The sequence below is a fragment of the Spermophilus citellus genome, assembly GCF_964194105.1.
Source record: "Spermophilus citellus genome assembly, chromosome: 11".
NCBI lineage: Eukaryota > Metazoa > Chordata > Mammalia > Rodentia > Sciuridae > Spermophilus > Spermophilus citellus.
The window spans coordinates 54,807,548-54,829,714 of NC_138192.1; the positions used below are offsets into that span (position 1 = coordinate 54,807,548).

Below are 22,167 nucleotides of genomic sequence, written 5' to 3' on the forward strand. Positions count from 1 at the left end.
GGTTAAGTGTGCATTATAAACTTTCAAGATATAAATATGGCATGTATATGGCATTTTTCTCAAATGTACTTAATAACAACACTTTTTTCAAAAAAACTTGAACTCTTACAGTCTGGGAACTCTAGCTGAGAGTAATAAGAGTTAATCATGGCTTATCATGAGAGCAACATGATTAAAATATTTTAGTGGTGTGCAAAATAGAAGAAGCAGACTTTGTAGACAGCATAAATTACTGATTGAATATATACTTTAGAAGAAGTCAGCTATATTAAAAGAATCCGACTGGTGTGAGAGGATATCTCAGTGTAGTTTTGATTTGTATTTCCCTAACTGCTAATGATGCTGAACATTTTTTCACATATCTGGTGGTCATTTGTATTTCTTCTTTTGTCAAGTATCTGGTTTAATTCATTTGCCCATTTATTTATTGAAATATTTAATTTTCTGGTGTTACTTTTTTTGAGTTCTTTATATATTAAACATATTAATCCTTTATCAGAAGAGTAGCTAGTAAAGATTTTCTCCCATTCTGTAGGTTCTCGCTTCACATTTCTAATTTGTTTCCTTTGCTGAATACGCACCAAACTTTTTCCTTTCTAGAAACATGCTATACCATAATCTCTCTCAATGCCGGACAGTGAGACAGTTTCTAGTTAAGCCCATATGATCACTGCAAATATCTCATACCCTACAACACTCTGTATTCTAAAAGGTATATTAAATGCATTTTTGACCTCTCATGTCTTCAATTTTTGAAGGGTTAACTGGGATTTAATTGCACCATAAGATAAGGAGCATCTATATTCATTCTTTAATATTTTATCTTTCTGGATAATAAATATTTAGCCAGAGCTCTGACTTATTTTAAATGGAATAAACACAGCTTCCTAAATCAGAAAAAGAAATATCAGAGGAAATGCAACTCAAATATTTTGAAATGATTATAAGTGAAGCAAAAATAACATCTACTTACATATATCTGGAGGGGCAGTGGCCACATGAGATTCATCTGAACCTGAAGATCCTGCAGTTGAAAAGGCTTTTGGACTGACAACTCTTTTAACTAAAGAGCAAAATCCCGGGAGATAGGAAACCAGTCTGGCTCTGTTACAGAGCACCTAAGAATGGCAGGAAAAATAAGACTATTTATTCTAGATATAAATGTTATAATTTCTGCCAAATTTTCATACTGCAATACATCTTTTAAAACCAAAATTTATTCCACTTCTGTTGAAACCTACTATGAAACAAGCATTAAAATACATATATAATTTAAAAAATAAAATACTGTCAGTTGTCAGAATCAAAGCTGTCATTTATGTTGAACTCTAATAAATGAAAACAGAAAACCCTGGTTGGGGAGGGGAGGGCATCTTCATGCATGTATGCCTGATAACAGAAACCATCACAAAAGATTGCCCAAACCACAATCAACACAAGGCTACCACAGCTTATATATAAAAAAACTTTATAAGATTGTCTACTCAACAACTGCCCATTCAAACTTGGACTTAGTACCTCTGTTACTGATCCTTGTGACCAAGGATAATTATTTGAAAATAACTATGGAACCTTCCTCATTTTACTTTTAAAAACCCTTGTCTTTCTGTGAATTCCCACTGTCTGTCAAGGTATGTGTGTTTTGGATTTCAATCACTTTCTTACTCCCAAATAAACTATTTTTCTTTGGAAAGCCTTTCTATATCCTATTCATTTTAGGTTGACAATACAAATATTAAGACAAAAAAAAAAAACAAGTAATAATTCAAAGAAAAGTATATGTCTTTTCCAATAAAGGCCAGAATTCAATTGTGTCATGAAAGAAAGGAAACTCATAAAAGATAATACTTCATTTAAAGACAACACTACAAAGGTAGCAAAAGTAAGATTCTTATATCCTTAAGATACAGAAATTTCCAAACCTCCCCTTGGACCAAAATCTGTTTCCTTTCTAACAGTATTATTATTTTACTACCATAAATTGTGGTAATTGTCAGGCACAGTGGCACACACCTGTAATCCCAATGGCTTGGGAGGCTGAGGTAGAAGGACTGCAAGTTCAAAGCTAGCAACTTAGCAAGGCCCCATCTCAAAATAAAAAATGAAAAAGAGCTGAGGATGTGGCTCACTGGTTAAGTGCCCCTGGATTCAATCCTAGGTACCAAAATATATAAATAAGTAAATAAATAAATAGTGGTAATTATTGCCCAAGCCAGTCTCTTTTGATTGGATGGCAATGTCCAATTTCCTTCATTTTAGCACAAATCTTTGTGGTACATTTTCTGATCTTATATTTATTTCCTAGACATTGAAATCAGATATAATGGGTGAATATATAAATATCTTCTATGCATACACTTTTAGCAAAATATTTGAGTCAGAATAAATTAATGCAAGAGTTGGCAAATTATTCACAAGTACAGCCTATTGCTTTGGTAAACAAAGTTTTATTTTAATACATACATACCCATTCACTTACTTATTATGTCTAACTGCTTTTGCACCATAATGGCAGAGTGAAGTAGCTGTAACCAAGAGTATACGGCCCACAAAACTTAAAATATATATGATTTGGCCCTTTAATAATAAAAAACTCATAACTAAAAATTCTTCGTTTAATGGAAATCAATTAGCATACATATTAAGAGTCATAACGTCCATGCTTCAGAATCTAGACAAACTTGAAATATGCCTTTCTGATATAAAGAAACAGCCTTCTGGTAGCTATAGTAATTTGTTGCTAACTAATGTCATTGGGCTACGTGAATTCAGGACTGCTGTATTTTCTGTTTTTATGAAAAGCAGGTATGTACTTCTTCAACAAGTATTCTACCATATATGAAATTTTAATAAAAGTCTGTAATTTTTTAGATAAAAAGCATAACATCACAAAAGGTATATTTTAAAGAGTTATAAATTCAGTTTGCTAGACTCTGAAGCATTGATATGACTCTCAATTGCAATGTTAACTAAACTGTCAAAGACATGCATATTTCATTACTAACATCCATTCAGAGTTTATAATGCATATAAATACAAAAATTTTAAGCAATTTAAATACTAACATTTTTTAGTATAAATTTCATTCTAAAAAATAACCGTAAAAGCATCTTCTAAACTATTTGCCCTACTGAACTAATTTATATTCATGCAGCCAAAATAAAGGTCAGATATTAATATTATACTTAAATTAATTTCCCTCTTTTCAAAGTACCATATACACCTTTTACAATGTTCCTTTCTGTACAGATTATGGGTAGGCAAAAATTCATGATAAAATTAAGCCCAAATTGTTAGACTACTCTTGTGATTTGACTGTGTAGCCACACATTTGCACTTACTAATTGCAAGAATAATATCTCTGCTGTTGCCCATTCATCTTTCTAACATTCAGGTCTGATTAAGTCACCACAGTTTATAGAATATGGCTTCATTCAGGGTTCCCTATTATTTGGTCCCAACCTCAGAATTCAACCTTACCTTCTAGTGATAAGCAGGTGGAAATGATTTAAGTTTTGAAAGGAGCAATGAGTAGTGTTCTTTGAACAACTTCTGTTCTTCCCACCCATATCTTAATTATCAGATTTCATTCAGTTTTCAAATCTCAAATGCTTTTCACAGTAGTCTCCAAACCCTACTTTTCCTTCTGCACAAAACTCTGAATGTGCATTGTACCTTTTCAAAGTTTTAAAAAAAGATTATGTGCTACTTTTATTGTAGCTGTTTTCATATGTCTTATGTCCATATTATATGAATTCTCTAAGGTAAAGTAAGGTGTGTATAATTTTTTCTTTCTTTTTTTGCACAGTCTAGGCAAGCACTCCCTCACTGAAATACACTCTCATCCTTGGATGTGTATAATTAATCACAGGGTACTTAAGAGTCAATGCTGATGTGAATGAATACCTTTTGATTTCATTTTGTAGAATCTGGAAGGCCACTTCCTATATTGCAACGGCTACAACCCTTCAGTTTTGCTAACCAGAAATAAAAAGGGGCTTTATATAGATTCTAAATACTTACTGGAATAATGTCTTTAAAATATTGGGTTTTAAAACTTTCTGTCTAGAAAAATAAAGTTGGAGAGATAAGTACATGCATATTAAAAGAATATTTGTGTTCAAACTACCTTAAAAGGATTACAACATAATTTCATAGCCCTTGCTTCTCCTGACATTTTTGATACACTAACATCATGACGTCAACGCCCTCATAATGAAATCCGTCTGATTCCTAACAAGTTCAACTGACTTTTAAGACTACTCACATTGGCCATTTCCAGTGGAGAAGAAAGACACAAAATCTTCTCCTTCGCAAAGTATTCCTGGGAAAGGACAAAACAAAACAGGCTAGTGACAGACAGAACTCTGAGGGACCGCTCCGGGACGTCCACTATTGCGTGCTGAGTCCCTCCCCCTCGGCAGGATGACCTCCGAGCTGCCCCTCACCCCCGAGGCCAGACTCCCCCCGCCGACCCCAGGAGGTCGCGGCTCCCAGCATCCCCGGGCACACGTGTGCCGGGGGGAAAACCCACCCGACCCGAGGGGGTGGGACGGCCGGCCTTCAGAGCGCCGGGGTCCACGCTGATGTTTTAACACAGATCAGGGCTGTTTGGCAACAGCTCCGAAAGGAGGCTCGGGCTGCGCAGAAGAGGAAGGGGCGGTGATAGGACGACAGGGGATCTCCGTAATCAGGGCAATACCGAGAACTCTGGGCCAAAGATTGGCGAGTTTGGAGGGGCTAAGGCGGGCGGAAACCATCCGTACCAATCACCACCCGCCTCCAGCTGTCCCAGATTCTGACTCTTCGCACCGTCAAAATGGCTGCGGCGAAGGCGATGGGGGTAGCGGCTACTTTGGTCACGACCAGGCCAACGAAGTTGCTTCCGAGTGCATCGATGTAAAGGATCGTCGAACCGATGATGCACACGCGTGTCACGTAGGCCTACCAGAGCCGAACTTCGATTGGCTGAGCCTGGGCTGACAATAAGGGTGGACCAAAGCGAGGAGGTGTCAGCTGGGAGTTAGCAAGGAGGGCTCCAGGCAGTGTTGGGCGGGAGTTTTCCCTTCGTTCATTGATTTTTGTTTTATTTGATAGATTCCTCCCACTCTGAGCTTTTCTTACTGACTCCAGAATATACAGTCTTCTGTTCTTTGTATGATTATGTATTTTTTCACGAATATTTTTCTTTTGAGCACAGGGCACTCTTATGTCCTCACTTCTACTACAGTGCCACTTTCACTACAGGCTCGGTAAATACGTATCCAATGATTTATTTATAAATAGCATATCCTAATTAATTTAAAAATTAATGCATTTTTAAAAATTGAAATAAAGCACAAATTTTATTCATATTTCTTAATTTTTGACTTATTGTCTGTTTCTGTATCAGAATTCTGAGTACCACATCACATTTAGTCACCGTGTCTCCTCAGACTCTTCCAGGCAGTGACAGTTTCACAGAGTTGGTTTGCTTTTGTAACCTTGATAGTTTTGAGGCATACTAACAAAGCACTTTTTTTTTAATATAATACATGATAATAGAATCCATTTTGACATACTTGTACAAGCATGGAAAATATCTTGTTCTAATTCTTAATCCAGCACCTCTCCCTTTCCTTTCTACTCCCCACCCCCTGCTCCTTTCCCTTGATTGATCTTTCTTCCATTTACCCATAGTTATTTTTTAAAATTAATTTCTTATGGGTGTACCCGATTGTGAGATTCACTGTGGTATATGTACATAGGAAAGTTATATCCACTGTCTTTCCTTTTCTCATCCTCCCTCCCTTCCCTTCATTCTCCATAAGACATTTTGTTGAATATCCCACAGTTGGAGTTTGCCTGATGTTTTTTCTTATGTATTGATTGGAGTTATAGGACTTGGGGGATAAAGAGGTAAAGTACCCTCCTTAACACATCACATCAAGAGTACACATGATTTATCACTATTGATGCTAACCTTTATCACCTTGCTAAGGTAGTGTTTGCCAGATTTTTCAACTGTGAAGTTATTCTTTTCCTTTGGAAGGATGTCACTATGTGCAGCTCAAATTGTAGGAGTGAGAAGTTGTGCTTCATCTCTTTAATAGTAAACTATCTTCATAAATTATTTGCAGTTTTTCTGCATGGGAGATCTTCTGTTCTGCCCAATTTGTTTGTGTATTCAGCCATTCATATTAGAATGTAGTTGTGGATGTTTTACATTTGGGGTTGTGATCCAGTAGTATTTTGTTGTTTTTCCTGTTTTGATCATTGGAATTTCTTTTAGTTGACACCTCTGCCTTTTTGACATACCCTTGTTTTCCATGAACACTTCCTTAGTTTCTGGCACTACAAGAAGCTCCAGGATCATCTAGTATGTTCCCCTGATCTAATCCTAGAATCATCCACTTTCCCAAGGAGCCATGGGCCCTTTAATGGAAAATGACATTAGAAATCAAGAGTTGGACATTTTGAATATTGCTGCTTCTAGGCCTTTTCAGTTGCAGAGCAAGGAGATATATGTATGTAAATTAACCTGAGTAAATGCAGGTATCTATAAATAATTTATATATGTATCCATCTGTTTCTTTGTCAGCTAAATAAGAGTTCATGCTGATGTCTCCAGCTTTAATCCAGCACCACATGGATCATGCTGGTCTCCTCCCTCTGCTCATCTGTAACCTTGCACTCTAGTGTGAGAAACTTGGCTCTCATTGTCTGTCATCTATTTAATTAACTGTTCAATTCCTGTTTACATGTGTAGTGGGTTCAGAACTGTTAACTCTCCATGTACACGTATAGTGGGTTCAGAATTGTTACCAGGTATGCCTATGGGAAACAGATTTAACGGCTAGAGTCCAATACTTATGTATAGTTCTTTTGCCTTTTGTCTTAACAGACTCCACTCATTTCCATATTTATTCAAGTTAGCAATCCCACCTTTTTCAATGAAATTATTTTATACGTTTTTTAATATAAAGTCTTTTGCTTTATATTAGTCTGCATTCTATCCTGGGATTCTTTGAGCTCCTATGATTTCTTTAAAAATCTTCATCTATTAAAGTTCTCTTTGTGCTGTAAAATTCTAGGAGTTTTGACAAATGCATATATCGTGTTGTGTGTATATGTACATAACATTATTCATATGTAAATGACATATTTTCGTGTATACTTCATTCCATATACTTATGGAATGGTTTTTCCACCCTGAAAAAAAAAAAAAAGTCCATTGTGCTTCATGTACTAAACGCTCTTACCTCTTCAAATGCCTAACAACCACTGATCTGTTTACCATCTCTATGGTTTCAACTTTTCCAGAATGTCATAGAAATGGCATTATATAATAAGTATCATTTTCAGACTGATTTCTTTCATTTAGCCTTCTCTTCTTGTGTATGTGATTTGATAGCTCATTCCTGTATTTTTTAACCTCTGAATAGTATTTTAATGTACAAACTGAATACTTTGCTTTCTTCCAATTTTTGATGATTACGAGTAAAGCTGCTTTAAAGGATTTGTGTGCAGGGTTTTTCTGTGGACATGTTCCTAAATCAGTTGGGTAATACCTGGGAAAACAATCATTGGCAATTATATTTTTATAAGATATTTGAAAAGAGTTCTATTAGGTAATTTGAGCATTTTCCCCACAATCATGAGTATAATTAATTTAACAAGTACTCTTCTCTTTTGGAAACACGGAGCAAACTTTTTCTACTTTTGTCCAATTACTACAATTAGTGTCCCAATTAATGGTCTTCACAAATTGCATGCCATCTGACACCCTGCAGCTGTTCAGATCAATGAATACTCAATCCAAGACTAAGCAAAATGTCTTAAAATATCTTAGCTAAGGATATCCATGGAAGGAGATTCCATGACTTCCCTGGGAAACATCATCTGACATCTCAAAACCACTGACTACTAGGAAATTGTTTTTGCCCCAGACTCCTCAAGCTGAATATTTATTTTCTTTTTGCTGTCCATAGTACAAGATAGCTGGTCAGTATTGGGGTGGAAAATAAAAATTCCTCATTTTGAATTGTCTTTTTAAATTGTTGCTTTTTATTTTTTTGAACTTTATTTTATTTTATTTTTATGTGGTGCTGAGCATCGAACCTAGTGCCTCATATGTGTCAGGCAAGTACTCCGCCAGTGAGCCACAACCCCAGCCACAATTGTTGCCTTTTAATATTGGAAATTTGTGTCTCTAAAATTGGGCTAATGGCTGAATTCATCAGATTCAAGATGAGATTTGATGTTGAAGGAGAATTGCATATTTCTCAGAGAAAATGCCAGATGTAAGCAAGAAAAATAAGAAAGAGGTGAGAGCTCTCTTTATTTGGGGCTTCTGGTCTCCAGTTACAATCTGGATGTCAAGTCCCTCAGGGATGGAGAGTGCAGAAAAGCTCCAAAGAAGTTGGCGATTTGGGATCTTTACCCTATAAGTATTAATGACATGAAATTAAATTCTAAAGTAGACATTCTAGACTTGAGGAGAGAATTCTGGATTATCTTTTTAATATGAATACCTCTACCACCTCCACTGATGCTATTCTAGAAGGGCAGTACCATAGATATGTAGGTACAAAGTGACACAAAACAGGCTGGGGAGGAGTCGTAAATCTGGTATTTTTAGTGGAGTCATATGGGCAAATTACTTAGACCCTTCATGCTTTAATTTTCTCATTTATGAACAGCATATATCAGAGTTTTTGTGAAATGAGTTTTGTAACAATGCTTATATAACAACAAAGCAACACACACACACACACACACACACAGCAGTAGAATACAGCATAGAAGGCTTTAGAGAAGGGACCACTGAGCTCAATGTTGCAGTTATTTACAACTCATGATTTTGTGCTTCATAATTCCTTTTCCTATTTGTCGTTACATAATAAGATTTCTGGTTGAATGATGTTTGTAAGCTTTTTGAGACCAGGAACCACATATTATTCATCTTTGCTGTGATAGAAAATCATCTGTCACAGAGAAGTAAGAGAAAAAAAGAGGCAGTGATCAACAATACAGCAGGGGGATCACTGTCAGGAATAACTTCACAGTAGAGGTAATATTTGTGCTTTGACAACGAATAGGTGTTTGCCTAAGTGTCAAGGAGAGACGTAGAATTGAGGACATTTCAGGCAACAGAGGCAGCAGGAATAGAAGTACAGAATCCAAAACACTATGGATGTCTGGGAAATGCAAAACTAGTTTGAGAAATTGAATTGAAAGGTAGATTTGGGGAAATCATTATCAGCTTTCAATGCCATTGTAAGGTACATGTAATACTGGAAGCAGTGAGAAGCAGTGGGCAGATTTAAGCAGAGTCATGAAATTATCATATTTGTGTCTTGGGAAGATCATTTGGCTGCAGTACAGAGCACAGATTTGGGAAGGTGTGGGACTGAATTGGACCAGTGGGGCAGGAGAAATTGTGGTCTCCATGAGGAAGAACACAAGAGTCCCAACTAAGGACTGGGGGAAAGGTGGGAAATCAACACAGCATAGCCATCCATTTGGTTATAAAAGAGGAAAAGGGGACAAGTTGAAGATGCTTCCTAAATTTTTGGCATGAGACACTCAATGCATGGTGTTGTTCGTTTGTGTTCTATTCGGTTTTATATTAACTGTGTATTGACCAGGGCCTTGCATATGCTAGGCAACCTATCCTATCTACTGCTGAGCTACATCCTAAGGTAGCTGGGATTACAGGTGTGCATCATTATGCCTGACTGAGTTGTTTTTACTGAGACTGAAAATCAGTAATATTAATATTTGTGGAATATAAGCTTTGTGGCAGGCACTTGGATGGGTATTTTTCTCTAGCTACTTTATTTCTCCAAATAATGCAGAAAATGGAGATAATATTATTCTCCTGCTATAAATAAAAACATCAAAGCCCAAAGAGGTTAAGTATCTTACTCAAGTTTCCACGGTTACATTTAAATCTAGGTCTGTTTGGTTTTAAGTTAATGTTCCCTTTCTCATAGGATATTGCCTCCAAGGAGAAGAATAGTTTTAAGCGGAAAGATAATGAGATTGGTGTGGGATATTTTTAAAAATTTACTTATTTATTCTAATTTTATTATACATAGCAGCAGAATGCATTGTAATTCATAGTACACATATACAGCACAATTTTTCATGTGGGATATTTTAAGATGACTGAAGGACATTCATATGGAATTGTCCAATTAGTTGTTTGAAAGTCTAACTATTGCTAAGGAAAGTGGATTATGTAGGAGATAGAGATTCCAGGCTCATTGACATGTTAAGGCACAGGAACCCCTTGAGTTGGAGAACTAGGCTTTCGGGAATAGGCTTTGGGAAGTTAGAAGAAAGTTTATGAAATTCCAAAAAATGTATGTACATTTTCGAATAATTTATAAGAAGATCCATTTCCCCACCCTAGGGAGAAGGTGCATAGTTTCTTTAGATTCTTAAAGGAGTCCATGTCTATGAAAAGATCAAGGGCCACTTGTGAAGCATCTGAAAGGAAGATGGCAAAAATTAGAACTCTAGGAAATATCAAAGGGTTAGAAGAAGAAAAAACTAGTGACAGAGGTAGAAAATTTTCATCTGAAAGTAGAATAATATCATCATAGAACAGACCACTAGACATCAGAAAGTAATTGCACAATGTTATTAGATGGAACAGGAGGAAGTTCATCTAATAACGAAAGAGTCCATCATATTTGATTGACAGGGCAGTGGTGACTTTGCTGAAGGAGTTTTGATGGAGCAGTGGGGGATGGATTTTATTTACTGTGGTTTTCAAAGGATGTTGCATAAACCTCTTGAGATAGAGATTTTTTTTTCTCCTTTTTTCACTGTTCCTGGACCTTCACTCTATTTCTGCCACAGAGAAGTGATCAATAAATATGTTTTGAAAGCTGAACGTATGAAGAAGTGGTGGCCAGAATCATTAATAACTGCTGTTCTTTGTGGTTTTATTTCCAGGCTCCATACTTGCCTATCATTTATCTTCCCAACAACTCTGCCAGGTAAGTAGTAGTTTCTACACTTCATAAATAAAGAAACTGGGCGATATCCAGATGCAAAATAAACTACCTGGTACCATAGAGTTACATGCAGTGATAGATGTGAGATTATGATATTCAAACTTGTATTTGTGTGGCTCCCAACTCTCTGTTTGTACCATGAAATGAAACAGAGAGAGGCGAGTAGCTGTCTCTCAACTGTTATTCCAATTTTCCTTATCTACTTGTTCTCCTGCTTTCACTCCCTTTTGGTTTGGTCTTCATATTCACAGGCAAAACAGAGCCTTCCTAGAATTATAAAGGTTGATCAAAGTCCCAGATTATGAGATTATTCAGAAGCTAATATGTAATCCTTAGGGTTTTCTTTCTCATCTCAGCCTCACAGCTGCCTGCATTAATGCCTTCTAATGCCTTCTGATAAACACATGGCCTCCTTTTTATTCTAGATAGCACTGATTCTCAACAATAAAGAATGCATACTTAAGCAAATTAAGGAATACATACTCAACACTGAGTACTCAACCTGGAAAGACGATTGTATATCTCAGCCTGCTATTTCTATAAAGACAATAGTATTATAAAACCATGAGACAAGAGGGAATATTTTCTGCTCAACTAAGCATATCTAAAGTGTAGTAGAAATTTGGAGACAGTTTTCTGTGTTATTTTTATAAAGGTTTCATAGAGCTATTATTTGTTTGAAGTAAAATAACATGTAAAGGAAGAGTAATAAGTAAAAGGGTGTGGGCAAAAGAAAAGTATGTGGTTAATTTTGTTCTTTGACTCCGTCACAGAACTCAACTGTTGAGAATACATCTTTGAAGTTGTCTGCATGAATGCTCTGGTAGCTCTTTAGTATTTTATCCATTATGACAGGCAGACACTCTGGCAATTTACAGAAAACCTAGGTTGTCCTGGAAACCTCTTGTATTTTGTAGCCATTCATTGCTGGATGTCAACACGTGTACATTACAGAGAAAAGGTAGAGTGAATGTTATGCCTCCAGGACACAAGGGAAGTGGAGCCCTGGATTCAAATTTTTTTTTTTTTTAGTTTGAATGTGACTCATACAGGCTAAAACGAGGCTTTAATTGAGATATTAGATATTGACTATTACCTACCTGCTTTTCTTTATATCTTTTTTCCTTATAATAGGAACAATAATATAATCTATTTTATGGATACTTTGAGAATTATATAGATAATCCATGTAATAAAATGGCTCTCAGCAAGCTGGTTGTCATAACTGAACTCCTTTCTTATGAGGAGCTTTTATATATATATATACTCATAGCATTCATGGGATGCTACTGCCCTGGGCCTTTCTGTTTGGTCCCAGAACATGGATTGGACTAGAGAGGAACAAGCATAGGTTTAGGTAGGACTCCCATCAGGGGCATAACAGACTGTTCCCAGCTACTTCTTAAGGATATCCTTTAGGACTATAAGTATATGAACAGAGTAGAAAACAGGAGGAGAGTTACAGAAAATCTCTTTAACCACTGAGCAAGAACCATCGATCAGTCACATTTTTGTAAACTCAGAGATTCAGCCTGTAATGATCTAGCTACATTAAAAAAAATGGACAAACTTAAGTTTAAAACAGCAATCTAAAGGTGCCTATAAATTTACCCAGGAGCTTGATAGAAATGCAGAATCTCTGAGCCTATCCCCAAATTACTGTTTCAGAATCTGTATTTTAACAAGACCCCAAGGGCCTCCTATACACAGTGAAGTTTGAGAAGTGCTGTTACAGACTCTTAGATGAGATTGACCAGGAGGTTGGAAAGGGGTTGGCACCAGTGGGGCTGGTGAAATATACATCACCCCCATACATATGTAGAATCAGAATCTGTGATAGTGAAGGCTTAGGAACGTGCATCCTGTCTACAGCCATATCACCTTGGACATGCCTGATCTTGTCTGATCTTGGAAGCTAATCAGGGTCAGATATGGTCAGTATTTGGATAGGAGGAATCTGCAGCTTAATTGCTCAGGGAATTTTTACGAACACTAAAACTTGAGGACCAAAGGTAAGAGATAAAAAATGTGCACGGGAAGTGCAATATGCTCTATGAACACCAGCTGTCACTACTCTACAACTTAAAAACAACCCTCAGAGCTAATAGGGAGGAGAATTATTAAAAGAACATTTTCTAAATTTAAAGTGGAAAGATCTAGGGAAAATGAATTCTGATTAAACAGATTTGGATTATCAGGAGCTTTCATTAAAGATCTCTAGGATACATAAATGGGTTATAAAAAGTAATGGTTAGAGACTTAGAAATTGAGGGTATATGTGAATAAGCTTATTTCACAATAGTAATGTTTCACTACTTGGAAGAATAAAGTGAATAGTTTTGTGGCTTAACCCCAAACTGGACTCTAAAGAGTTTGAAAGTATATAAGGCGTATCAGAGAATATCTTCATTTTGCTGGCTTTAGGTCTTTGTGTTAGTTTTATTCTGTTTGCCAGAGATTTAATGTTCATCTGTAGCTCAGACATTGAACATTTTTTGTAGTGTTCACGTGAACTTTTTCTTTATTTGTAGACACTGCACATACTGGGAAACTTGGATCCAAGTTCTGGCTTTCCCATGTAGCTCCATGTGGATCATAGTGATAACTCCTTAATTTCTCTGAGCTTTAAAATGTACATAGAAATATCCACCTAAAGGTTGTCATGTGGAGGATCCAGATAGTAAAATAAATCTGAAATGACGGATCAAATATGAAGCATCAATTAAATGCAAAGTATTTGAATGTTTACAACATTGGGACCTTTCTTCAATATTTGATCTTTGGAACCTCACCAAGTACCATTATAATCCATAAAAATGACTCCAGCTAGGTCTTTTGTTCCACTCCAAATCAGATTGCCTGATAAAAGACAGGACAACCAATTACATTTCAGTTTCAGATAAGTGATGAATAATTTTAAAGTATAAATATATTCCAAACATTGCAACCTGGCAAATGTAACCAGGTTAAATCCAAGACCAACTGAGAACGCAGTTCATGTTCATGCTTCTATATATCAACCTCATCTAGTTTCTCACATCTTCTATTTTGCCTGATATGAAGATGTCTGACTTAAATATGAGAATATAGGCCTAAAAATATCTTTGGAAAAATATTGCCATCTGAAAGCTTACCTCTTCAAAAAAAATTCACCCTTTCTAACTAGAAACAGCGCAAACTTATCTTTAAAGATTGCTTAGAAGGAAATAGGGACTCTGAACTTACTGCCCTTGGGGATTTTTTTGTTGTTGTCTGTTATTACATTATGTTGACTTTTTTCTACGCATTTATATTTCTTTCTGTCTCACAGGTTGCGGGAATAAGAGGTAAAAAGTGAAGCTCCTCAACGAAACAACTCTAAAGCTACACTAATGTTGGTGTTATGAAAAATTTTAGTACATTTCTGGCATAGTCTTTTAAATTATATTTCATGTGGCAAATAATACTATTAAAAAATATAGACTCTACATGGAGAGAGTCTACACTCAAGTAATTGAGAAGATAGGGAGAAGGAAAGGTGGAGGTTTGACATATGCTAAGTGGAGAGAGTCATCCTGGGGAGCAGCTTGCAGTATCAAAGTACTCGAGGACAATGGACTAAATGGGAGTATAAGGACAATAAAATAAATCTGTAATTACGCTTTCATGGGCATGCCCTGAAGCAGGGTAAAAGATCACACGAAGAATTCTGATGTAGGCTGCAGTGAATGGGCAAGTCTAACTGTGGGGCCTTGGAAAAAAGACTGAAGAAAAATGTTACCTTCGGGCTTACCTGGCTCTGAACGCTAGGTGTCGATAGAGGTATGTAGAACTTGTGGTTGTGCAAATTAGTAGAAGACTAGTGAGATGAGGTTTTGTTTCCTGCTGTTAATAGGAGTCCTTCAATTTATGGTAGAATGTTCTTTCAGCTGTGATCTTATGAATCCTCAATAGAGACAGCAACTATTTCAGATTCATATCTTGGGATTTTTCTTCTTCATTTTTTTTTTCTCTTTCATTCTGGGACTGATTATTTCACATTTCTGCAAAGGAATTAATTAGTCTCATCAGACACCCAAACTTAATACCTATGTCCAAATTTAGATCCAGAGAGGGAGAAATTGTTTAATTGGCAGTTGGGGCCATTAGAAAGAACTAGGAGAGTACAGGGACACTGCACAGAAGTGATATGAACCAAGTATGAGGATAAGGATATATTTATTCCTGGGCTATGTGCATGCTTGTCACTAAGAACATTTGCTAATCAACTGACAAATTGCAGTGGGAATATCCCCTGGAACACCGAAGGCCCAGGTGCCTGTCATTTGAGCAGGGCAGATATTTTACCAGTCCACAGAAGTATCAATGATTATATACTACTCTTTGGTAGAAAATTACTATCTTCTGTATGATTTGATAATATTCCTTGGGAACAGTAATACATGTTTATTAACTGCTTAAAGAATCTTTTAACTTTTTTTCAAAATTTATTTTTTTAAAAAATCAAGTTCTTGGAGCAGTTATAGGTTTTCTCTCTTTTAATTTTCTATTCATATTTTTGAGTTCTAAGGAAATTATATGCATATCAAATAATCTTCAAAACCTTTTTTCCTATTGTTTTGGGCATCATCTGCACTCCCTCTTATATTTCTGCCCTTTCTTTTGCATAAGTAAAGCAGAATGATTTAGTTAGAATTTGCAGGTGAAAATTATCAAGTCTATATGCTCAACAGTAATCATGGATACAAATTAATTCTCATGCTGCAATTTGTATCCTTTTTTTTTTAACCTTTACTTGTTTGGCTTCATCTTCAGCTGTCTTCTATCATTACCAACCCTTAGCTAAACTGACTGTACTCATTCCAACTTGAGCTTTTCTTACTTTATCACCAGCTGGTACATCCTTTTCTCCTCCTTTACTCACAAAAATGTGACTGTTTCAAAATTCAGCTCCATTTATTCTCTACAAAGCTATCTCTGGGTAATTCATACAAATCTCCTGCTGTCTGGAAGTTGTTTACAATTATTTCTTGGTATCCTTGGAGGAGTGGTTCCAGGACTTCTGTGGATATCATGGACAGGAACATTCAAGTCCTTTATATAAAATGGTGTGTAGTATTTTCATATAAACCTTTATACATCCTCCTGCACACTTTAACTCATTCCTAGATTACTTATACTGTCTAGTACAATGCAAATACTATGTAAATTTTTTTTCTACTATAATGCTCATGAAATAATGATGAGAAAAAGGTGGTGGTATTTCCATCCACAGTTGAATTCAAAGATGTGGAACCCATGTGTAAGGAGAGCCAAATGCAATATTCATTTTATTTCATTATTATAACAGTCTCAATTGCTTCATAGTTGACTTGCATATATATGCAAACATGCACAACTAACTAGATTATATACAATCTTTTTGAGGGAAGGAACTGTACTCCAGTGACAACTAGAAATTTGTTTTGTAGTGTATATACATTCTCATCTCTGTGATTCCAGAGCCTACCATCTAGTAGGTGTTCTATAAATGTTTGTTGAGTCAACTGAGGAACAGATTTAGACTACTTTTCTGAAGGCCTAGATTGTTGATGATGTTGATTGTGACAACTAAACTAGTGTGAAAAGCCTGACAATCATCAGCATGAACCTTGCAAGAGCTAGCGCAAACCTTGTCCTTCCCTGACATTTTTCCTAGAAGAGTACAATGCTTATTTTCTCCTCCAAGTCCTGATTTCTCTTCCTGATACTGAATTACTAAAGCATCTTATCATATCTACATTGTTCAAGTATCTTGGAATTATATCTAATGAATGGGGTTAATAATAGTGGTTACATAATTGGAGTTGTGATGATAAAATGACTTAATGTACATAAAACACTTAGAACTTTTCTGGGCATATAATAAATGATCAGTTAGTGTTTATTATTAGTAGTACTGGTATGATGATAACATTGCTCATTGTTTCTTTTGAGTAGAGCCTTTCTCACCAACTGTATTCTCAACCTTTCAGGGGCAGGGACATTCTTTTTAACATTGATAGAATCTGTAATGATGTACATTTTCATCCCCAGTATATGTAATTTGTGTTTTCTCTCCCCACCCCTAATCATTCCAAATAGGAATTTATTACTTTCATGATTCTCCTTGTAGTATTGATTTTTGGTTTCATTGATTTCTTACATTTTTTTTTCTTATTGATATCTGCTCTCTATTATTTCCTTCTTCTACTTGCTTTGGGTTTAAAATTTCTATTCTTTTTGTAATCTTTTAAGGTAGAAACTTAGATAATTTATTTGAGAACTTTCTTTTTTCCTAATGTAAGAATTTGCTATAATTTCTACTTGAAATTCTTCTTTGGCTGCATCCCCTACTTTGGGAGGGGGGTACCAGGAATTGAACCCAGGGACATTTAACCACTGAACCACATCCACAGGTTTTATTTTTATTTGTGTATTTCTTTATTTTTTATTTTGAGGCAGGATCTCCCTAAGTTGGCTAGAGCTTTACTAAGTTTCTGAGGCTGTCCTTGAACTTGAGATCCTCCCCCCTCAGCCACCCAAGTTGCTGGGATTATAGTGTGTGCCATCATGCCCAGACTCCCCTATGTTTTTGATATGTTAACTTTTCATTTTCAAATAATGTTATTTTCAATTTTCTCTTCTCATTTCTTCTTTATTCAAGAATTATATAGAAGTGTGTTAATTTTTTCAAATATTTGGAGATTTTTCTAGATCTCTCAATTTTTAGTTTAATACTTTTGTTGACAGAGAATATACTTTATATAATCTTCTAAACTTATTAGGACTTATGGTACTGAATATGATGAATGTTCAGTATGTTCTTAAAAAGTTTATGTTGGGCAGAGTTCCTTAAATGTCATTTAGGTCAAATTAGTTCATAGTGTTGTTCCAGTCTTCTGTATCCTTCAGAGGTGCTGACTCCTTATTGCATTATTGAGAGAAGAGAATCAATCTTTAACCACAGTAGTCCCCTATTATACAGAGGGGATATGCTCGAAAAACCATAGTAAATGCCTATGTATCAAACTGCAGATAGTATCAAATTCCACATATAACTCTTTTCTTTTCAGTTAAAGGAGGCACATTAAGACTTTTCTTTGACATATCCACATTGCCAGAATCACTACTCTTGGGGGTCATTATCAAGTAAAAATAAGGCTTACTTGAATACAAGTACATTATGGTCAATCTTATAACCAAGATGGCCATTAAGTGCCAATAGGTGGGTGGCATATACAGTGTGAATACACTGGATGAAGTGGGACAGTGTGTGATTTCATTATGTCTCTCAGAGTGGCACACAATTGAAAATTCATGATTGTTTATTTCTGAAATTTTCCATTTAATATTTTTAGAACATGGCTGACTATGTGTAACTAAAACTGCAGAGAACAAAACTGTGGATAAAGGGGAAACTGCTATATAATGGAATATTTGTTTATGTCTCTCTTCAGTTCTCTCAGTTTTATATCCTCTATTCTGAATTTATTTTAGTAGGCATTATATTAGTTTGCTCAGGCTGCCATAACAAATTAATATAGACTGGGTAGCTTAAATAACATAAATGTATTTCCTTAGAGGTCTGGAGGATGGCAAGCCCAGGATCACAGTGCCACATTCACTGACGGTCAGTTTCTGGTGAAGGCTCTTTTCCTCTTTTGTCTCCTCAATGTGCCCTCACATGGCACAGAGAGACAGATGTTGTATCTCTTCCTTTTTTATGAGGTTACCAGTTCTACTTGAACAGAGTTCAATCCTTATGACCTTATTTAACCTTAATTACTTTCTTAAACTCCCTATCTAATACAGTCACACACACAGGGGACAGATTTTCAACATGAGTTTTTGTGGTGACATAATTTGGTTTATAGCAAGTACAGAAATAGAATTATTGTCTTTTTGATGAATTAAATGCTTTATCACAATGAAACATCCCTCATAATTTATGATAACATTATTTGTTTTGTTATCCTTTCCCTAATATTTTTTTTAATTTTTATTGTTGGTTGTTCAAAACATTACATAGTTCTTGATATATCATATTTCACACTTTGATTCAAGTGGGTTATGAACTCCCATTTTTACCCCGTATACAGATTGCAGAATCACATCGAGCCACTCAAATTTTCTCTTGGTAAATATTAGTGTGGTTATCTATCTTTCCATCCTTTACTTTTATTTCTTGTAGTAACTTTTCCTTTGACCCAATGTTGCAATCTCTGTATTTTAATTAGAATCTTTAGATTACTTAATGTCATACAGATAGTTGGATTTAAATCTACCAATGTGCTGTTTGTTTTCTATTTGCCTCACCTCTTCTTTGTTACTTTTTCCTGTTTCCCTTCTTTTACTTGGGAATAATAGACTACCTTTATAATTGCATTTAATTTATATAGTTGGTTAATACTTCCTTGTTTTTCTTTCATTGACTTCTTTTGAGTTGACAACACACATCTTTAACTTAACCCAATTGGCCTTCAAATAATATTATATATCTTCATATATAGTATAAGAACTTTACATTGTAAAGATTTAATTGCTTTTATCTTTGGTGCTATTACTTCTATTATAAACCCCACACTACATTTTTCTAATTTTGCTTCCAACAGTCATATGTATTTTTAAAAATAAGAAAATTACTTAAAAAATCTTTTTAATATTCTCTTGTATGTTTATTGGTGTGGTATTCCTCAGTCTCTTCCATCCGGTGTCATCTCAGCTCTACCCAAGGAACTTCCTTTACGCTATTGGAGGGCAGTTCTTTTGGCAATTAATTCTCTTCATTTGCTCATTCAAAGATGTACATTCATTCTTCACTTTTTGTTATGGTTTGAGTATGAGGTATCCCTCAAAAGCTCACATGTGAGATAATGTCAAGTCAGAGAAGAAATGATTGGGCTATATCCTTCACCTAATCAGTGAATTAATCTCTGGTGGGATTAACTGAGTGGTAACTGGAGGCAGGTGGGGTGTGGCTGGAGGAAGTGGTTCATTGGGGGCGTGGCTATGGGGTATATATTTTGTATCTGGCACGTGCAGTCTTTCTCTCTGTTTCTTGATCATCCACTGAACTGGTTCCTCTTTCTGAACTCTTCTACCATGGTATCTTGCCTCACCTTGAGCTCAAGGAATGGAGCCAGCCACTTATGGACTGAGACCTTTGAAACCATGAGCCCTTTATAACCTTTCCTCCTCTCAGTTGTTCTGGTAGGGTCTTTTAGTCATAACAGTGAAAAAGCTGACTAGAACACTTTTGAAAGCTGTTTCCTCAAAAAATTCTAAAGAGTTGTAGGTAGACCTTTTTATTTTCCTTTCAATATATTTGACTTACATAGTTTATAAGGAGTTGTTGTCAGTTTTCCTTTAAATAGCTCTGTATGTAGTGTACCACAGTGAATCTTATTTTCCTGGATAATTTTAAGATTTTATCATCAGTTTTCTGCAATATGAAATGTAGTATCTTGGAATACAGTGTCCTCCTGAGGCTTCTAACTTGATACACTATGTATTTGTTTGCTGTTGTTTTCATTCTGACCTATTCCTAGCCCTCTATAAGCTCCAGGGATTTTTCTTTTTTTTTTTTTTTTACCTTTTTTTTAATTGTTGGTCGTTCAAAACATTACATAGTTCTTAATATATCATATTGCACAGTTTGATCAGATTTTTCCAACTATTCCTTTCTTGAGGTTCTTTCCTTAGCTTGGGCCATTTCCTCTCCCATGTGCACAGCTCAGCACTCAGCCAGTAGTCTCATGAGGATCCCATGGCAGAACTCTGGAGTTCTTTGTGTAGCTCCTTCCTCTGTGATTCTGTGCCCTACAAATTTTACCTTTCTGTGCTTCCCTGAATTCTAGGCTTTTCAACTCAGAAAGACTGACTATGGGTTGTTGCCTGGAAACGGCCTCCAGGAAGTAAGCAGGTGCATATTTATTTAGCGTTTGTCACCCGTTTTCTTTTTCTCAGAGATTACAGTTTTGCAATCTCTTAATGTTTATAAACCACCATTTACTATATTTTGTCTGATCTTCTAGTTGTTTATAATGTCAGGTAATGTAACAATGCTCAATCCATCCTTCCTTCACTCCAGTTGGACTTAAAACAGGAATATATATGGAAATGGAGATTGATGTGCTGTTAGGTGACTCCTAATTCCTGACATCTTCTAAAAAGCAAATGAGCAACCCAGAGTTTATGATAAAAAATACTAGCCAATAAATTAACAAGATTTGAGCACATATGAATATTCTAGTAATTCCCAGATAATGATAAAAGCATCAAAAAGATCTGCTGAATTAGAAAGCTATTTGAACTGTGCTCAGTTGTGATGGAATAATACCATGAAATGCAGAGTTCTTTTCTTCTCCAGTCTATGAAAAGTCTTAGCAGTTTACAAAGTATTGCTGTCATTATTTTATATGCAGTCATTGAAATTCAGAGAAGTATTATATTTCTCCCTGGCAGAAGGTTGGCAGGAAAGGCCAAAGTACATCTTATGCCAACTGCCTTAATGGTTTGTATAGTGGTAGCAGTAAATGAAAGAAGTGGTACAGGTAAATGAAAGGTAACTTTAATCTTCTGACTTCAAATTAGAAGATTATATGTTTCAATTCCTAATAGACAAATATATATTACTGCCTTTCAAATCATTTTTGTTTAGAAATTTTTTTTCCTAGAATTTTGCTTTCATTCTGACACAGATCTCCAGAGATTCATTGATGAATTTAGTATCAAAATCCGTATTAAAGAGTGCAGCATTTTTTTTATAAACACACTGATACCATTCAGAAATGGTATAAATGTAAACACACATGAATATATGCATTTAACTTAAAACTCTGTAATGGATAATAATCTTAATGTCTGTTATTTTTCAAGATGTCTTGAATTTTCAAATAAAATTATTGTGCTCTTAAATTTTTTTTTGAGGCTATGAAATGTACATTCACTGCTTTTTCAGAGTTTGCTGTGGGTTTCCAGTGTTATATGGAAAAAAATATTGGAAAGATTTTTCTCTTGTGTGGCAGTTTCAAGTATCTTTTATCAATCTTCTAAATCTTCAGTTAATATATCTTAGTGTTAAACAAGTTTAAAAAATGTTCTACAGAAAAATATCTCAGGATTAATAGAAAAAAAATTTATATTGGCCAATTGTAAA

The 22,167-nt window shown here is 35.5% G+C and overlaps 1 protein-coding gene across 6 annotated transcripts in view; it reads right to left on the reverse strand.

Annotated features, from left to right (window-relative positions):
• Nucleotides 1-4,859, reverse strand: part of MMADHC (metabolism of cobalamin associated D) — a 97,518-nt gene extending 92,659 nt beyond the window's left edge. For 4 of the 6 annotated variants that reach the window (XR_014018007.1, XM_081261213.1, XM_081261217.1 and 1 more), the window contains exons 1-3: nt 4,703-4,859; nt 4,268-4,324; nt 974-1,118 (exon numbers count right to left, since the gene is read on the reverse strand). Coding sequence is in view for 5 of the 6 variants with exons in the window: in XM_081261213.1 (XP_081117339.1) it covers nt 974-1,118; nt 4,268-4,276 (154 nt within the window). In the remaining variant the exon portion in view is untranslated. The other 2 variants (XM_081261214.1, XM_081261216.1) reach the window with 2 other exon arrangements.
• Between the last annotated feature and the right edge of the window lie 17,308 nt (nt 4,860-22,167).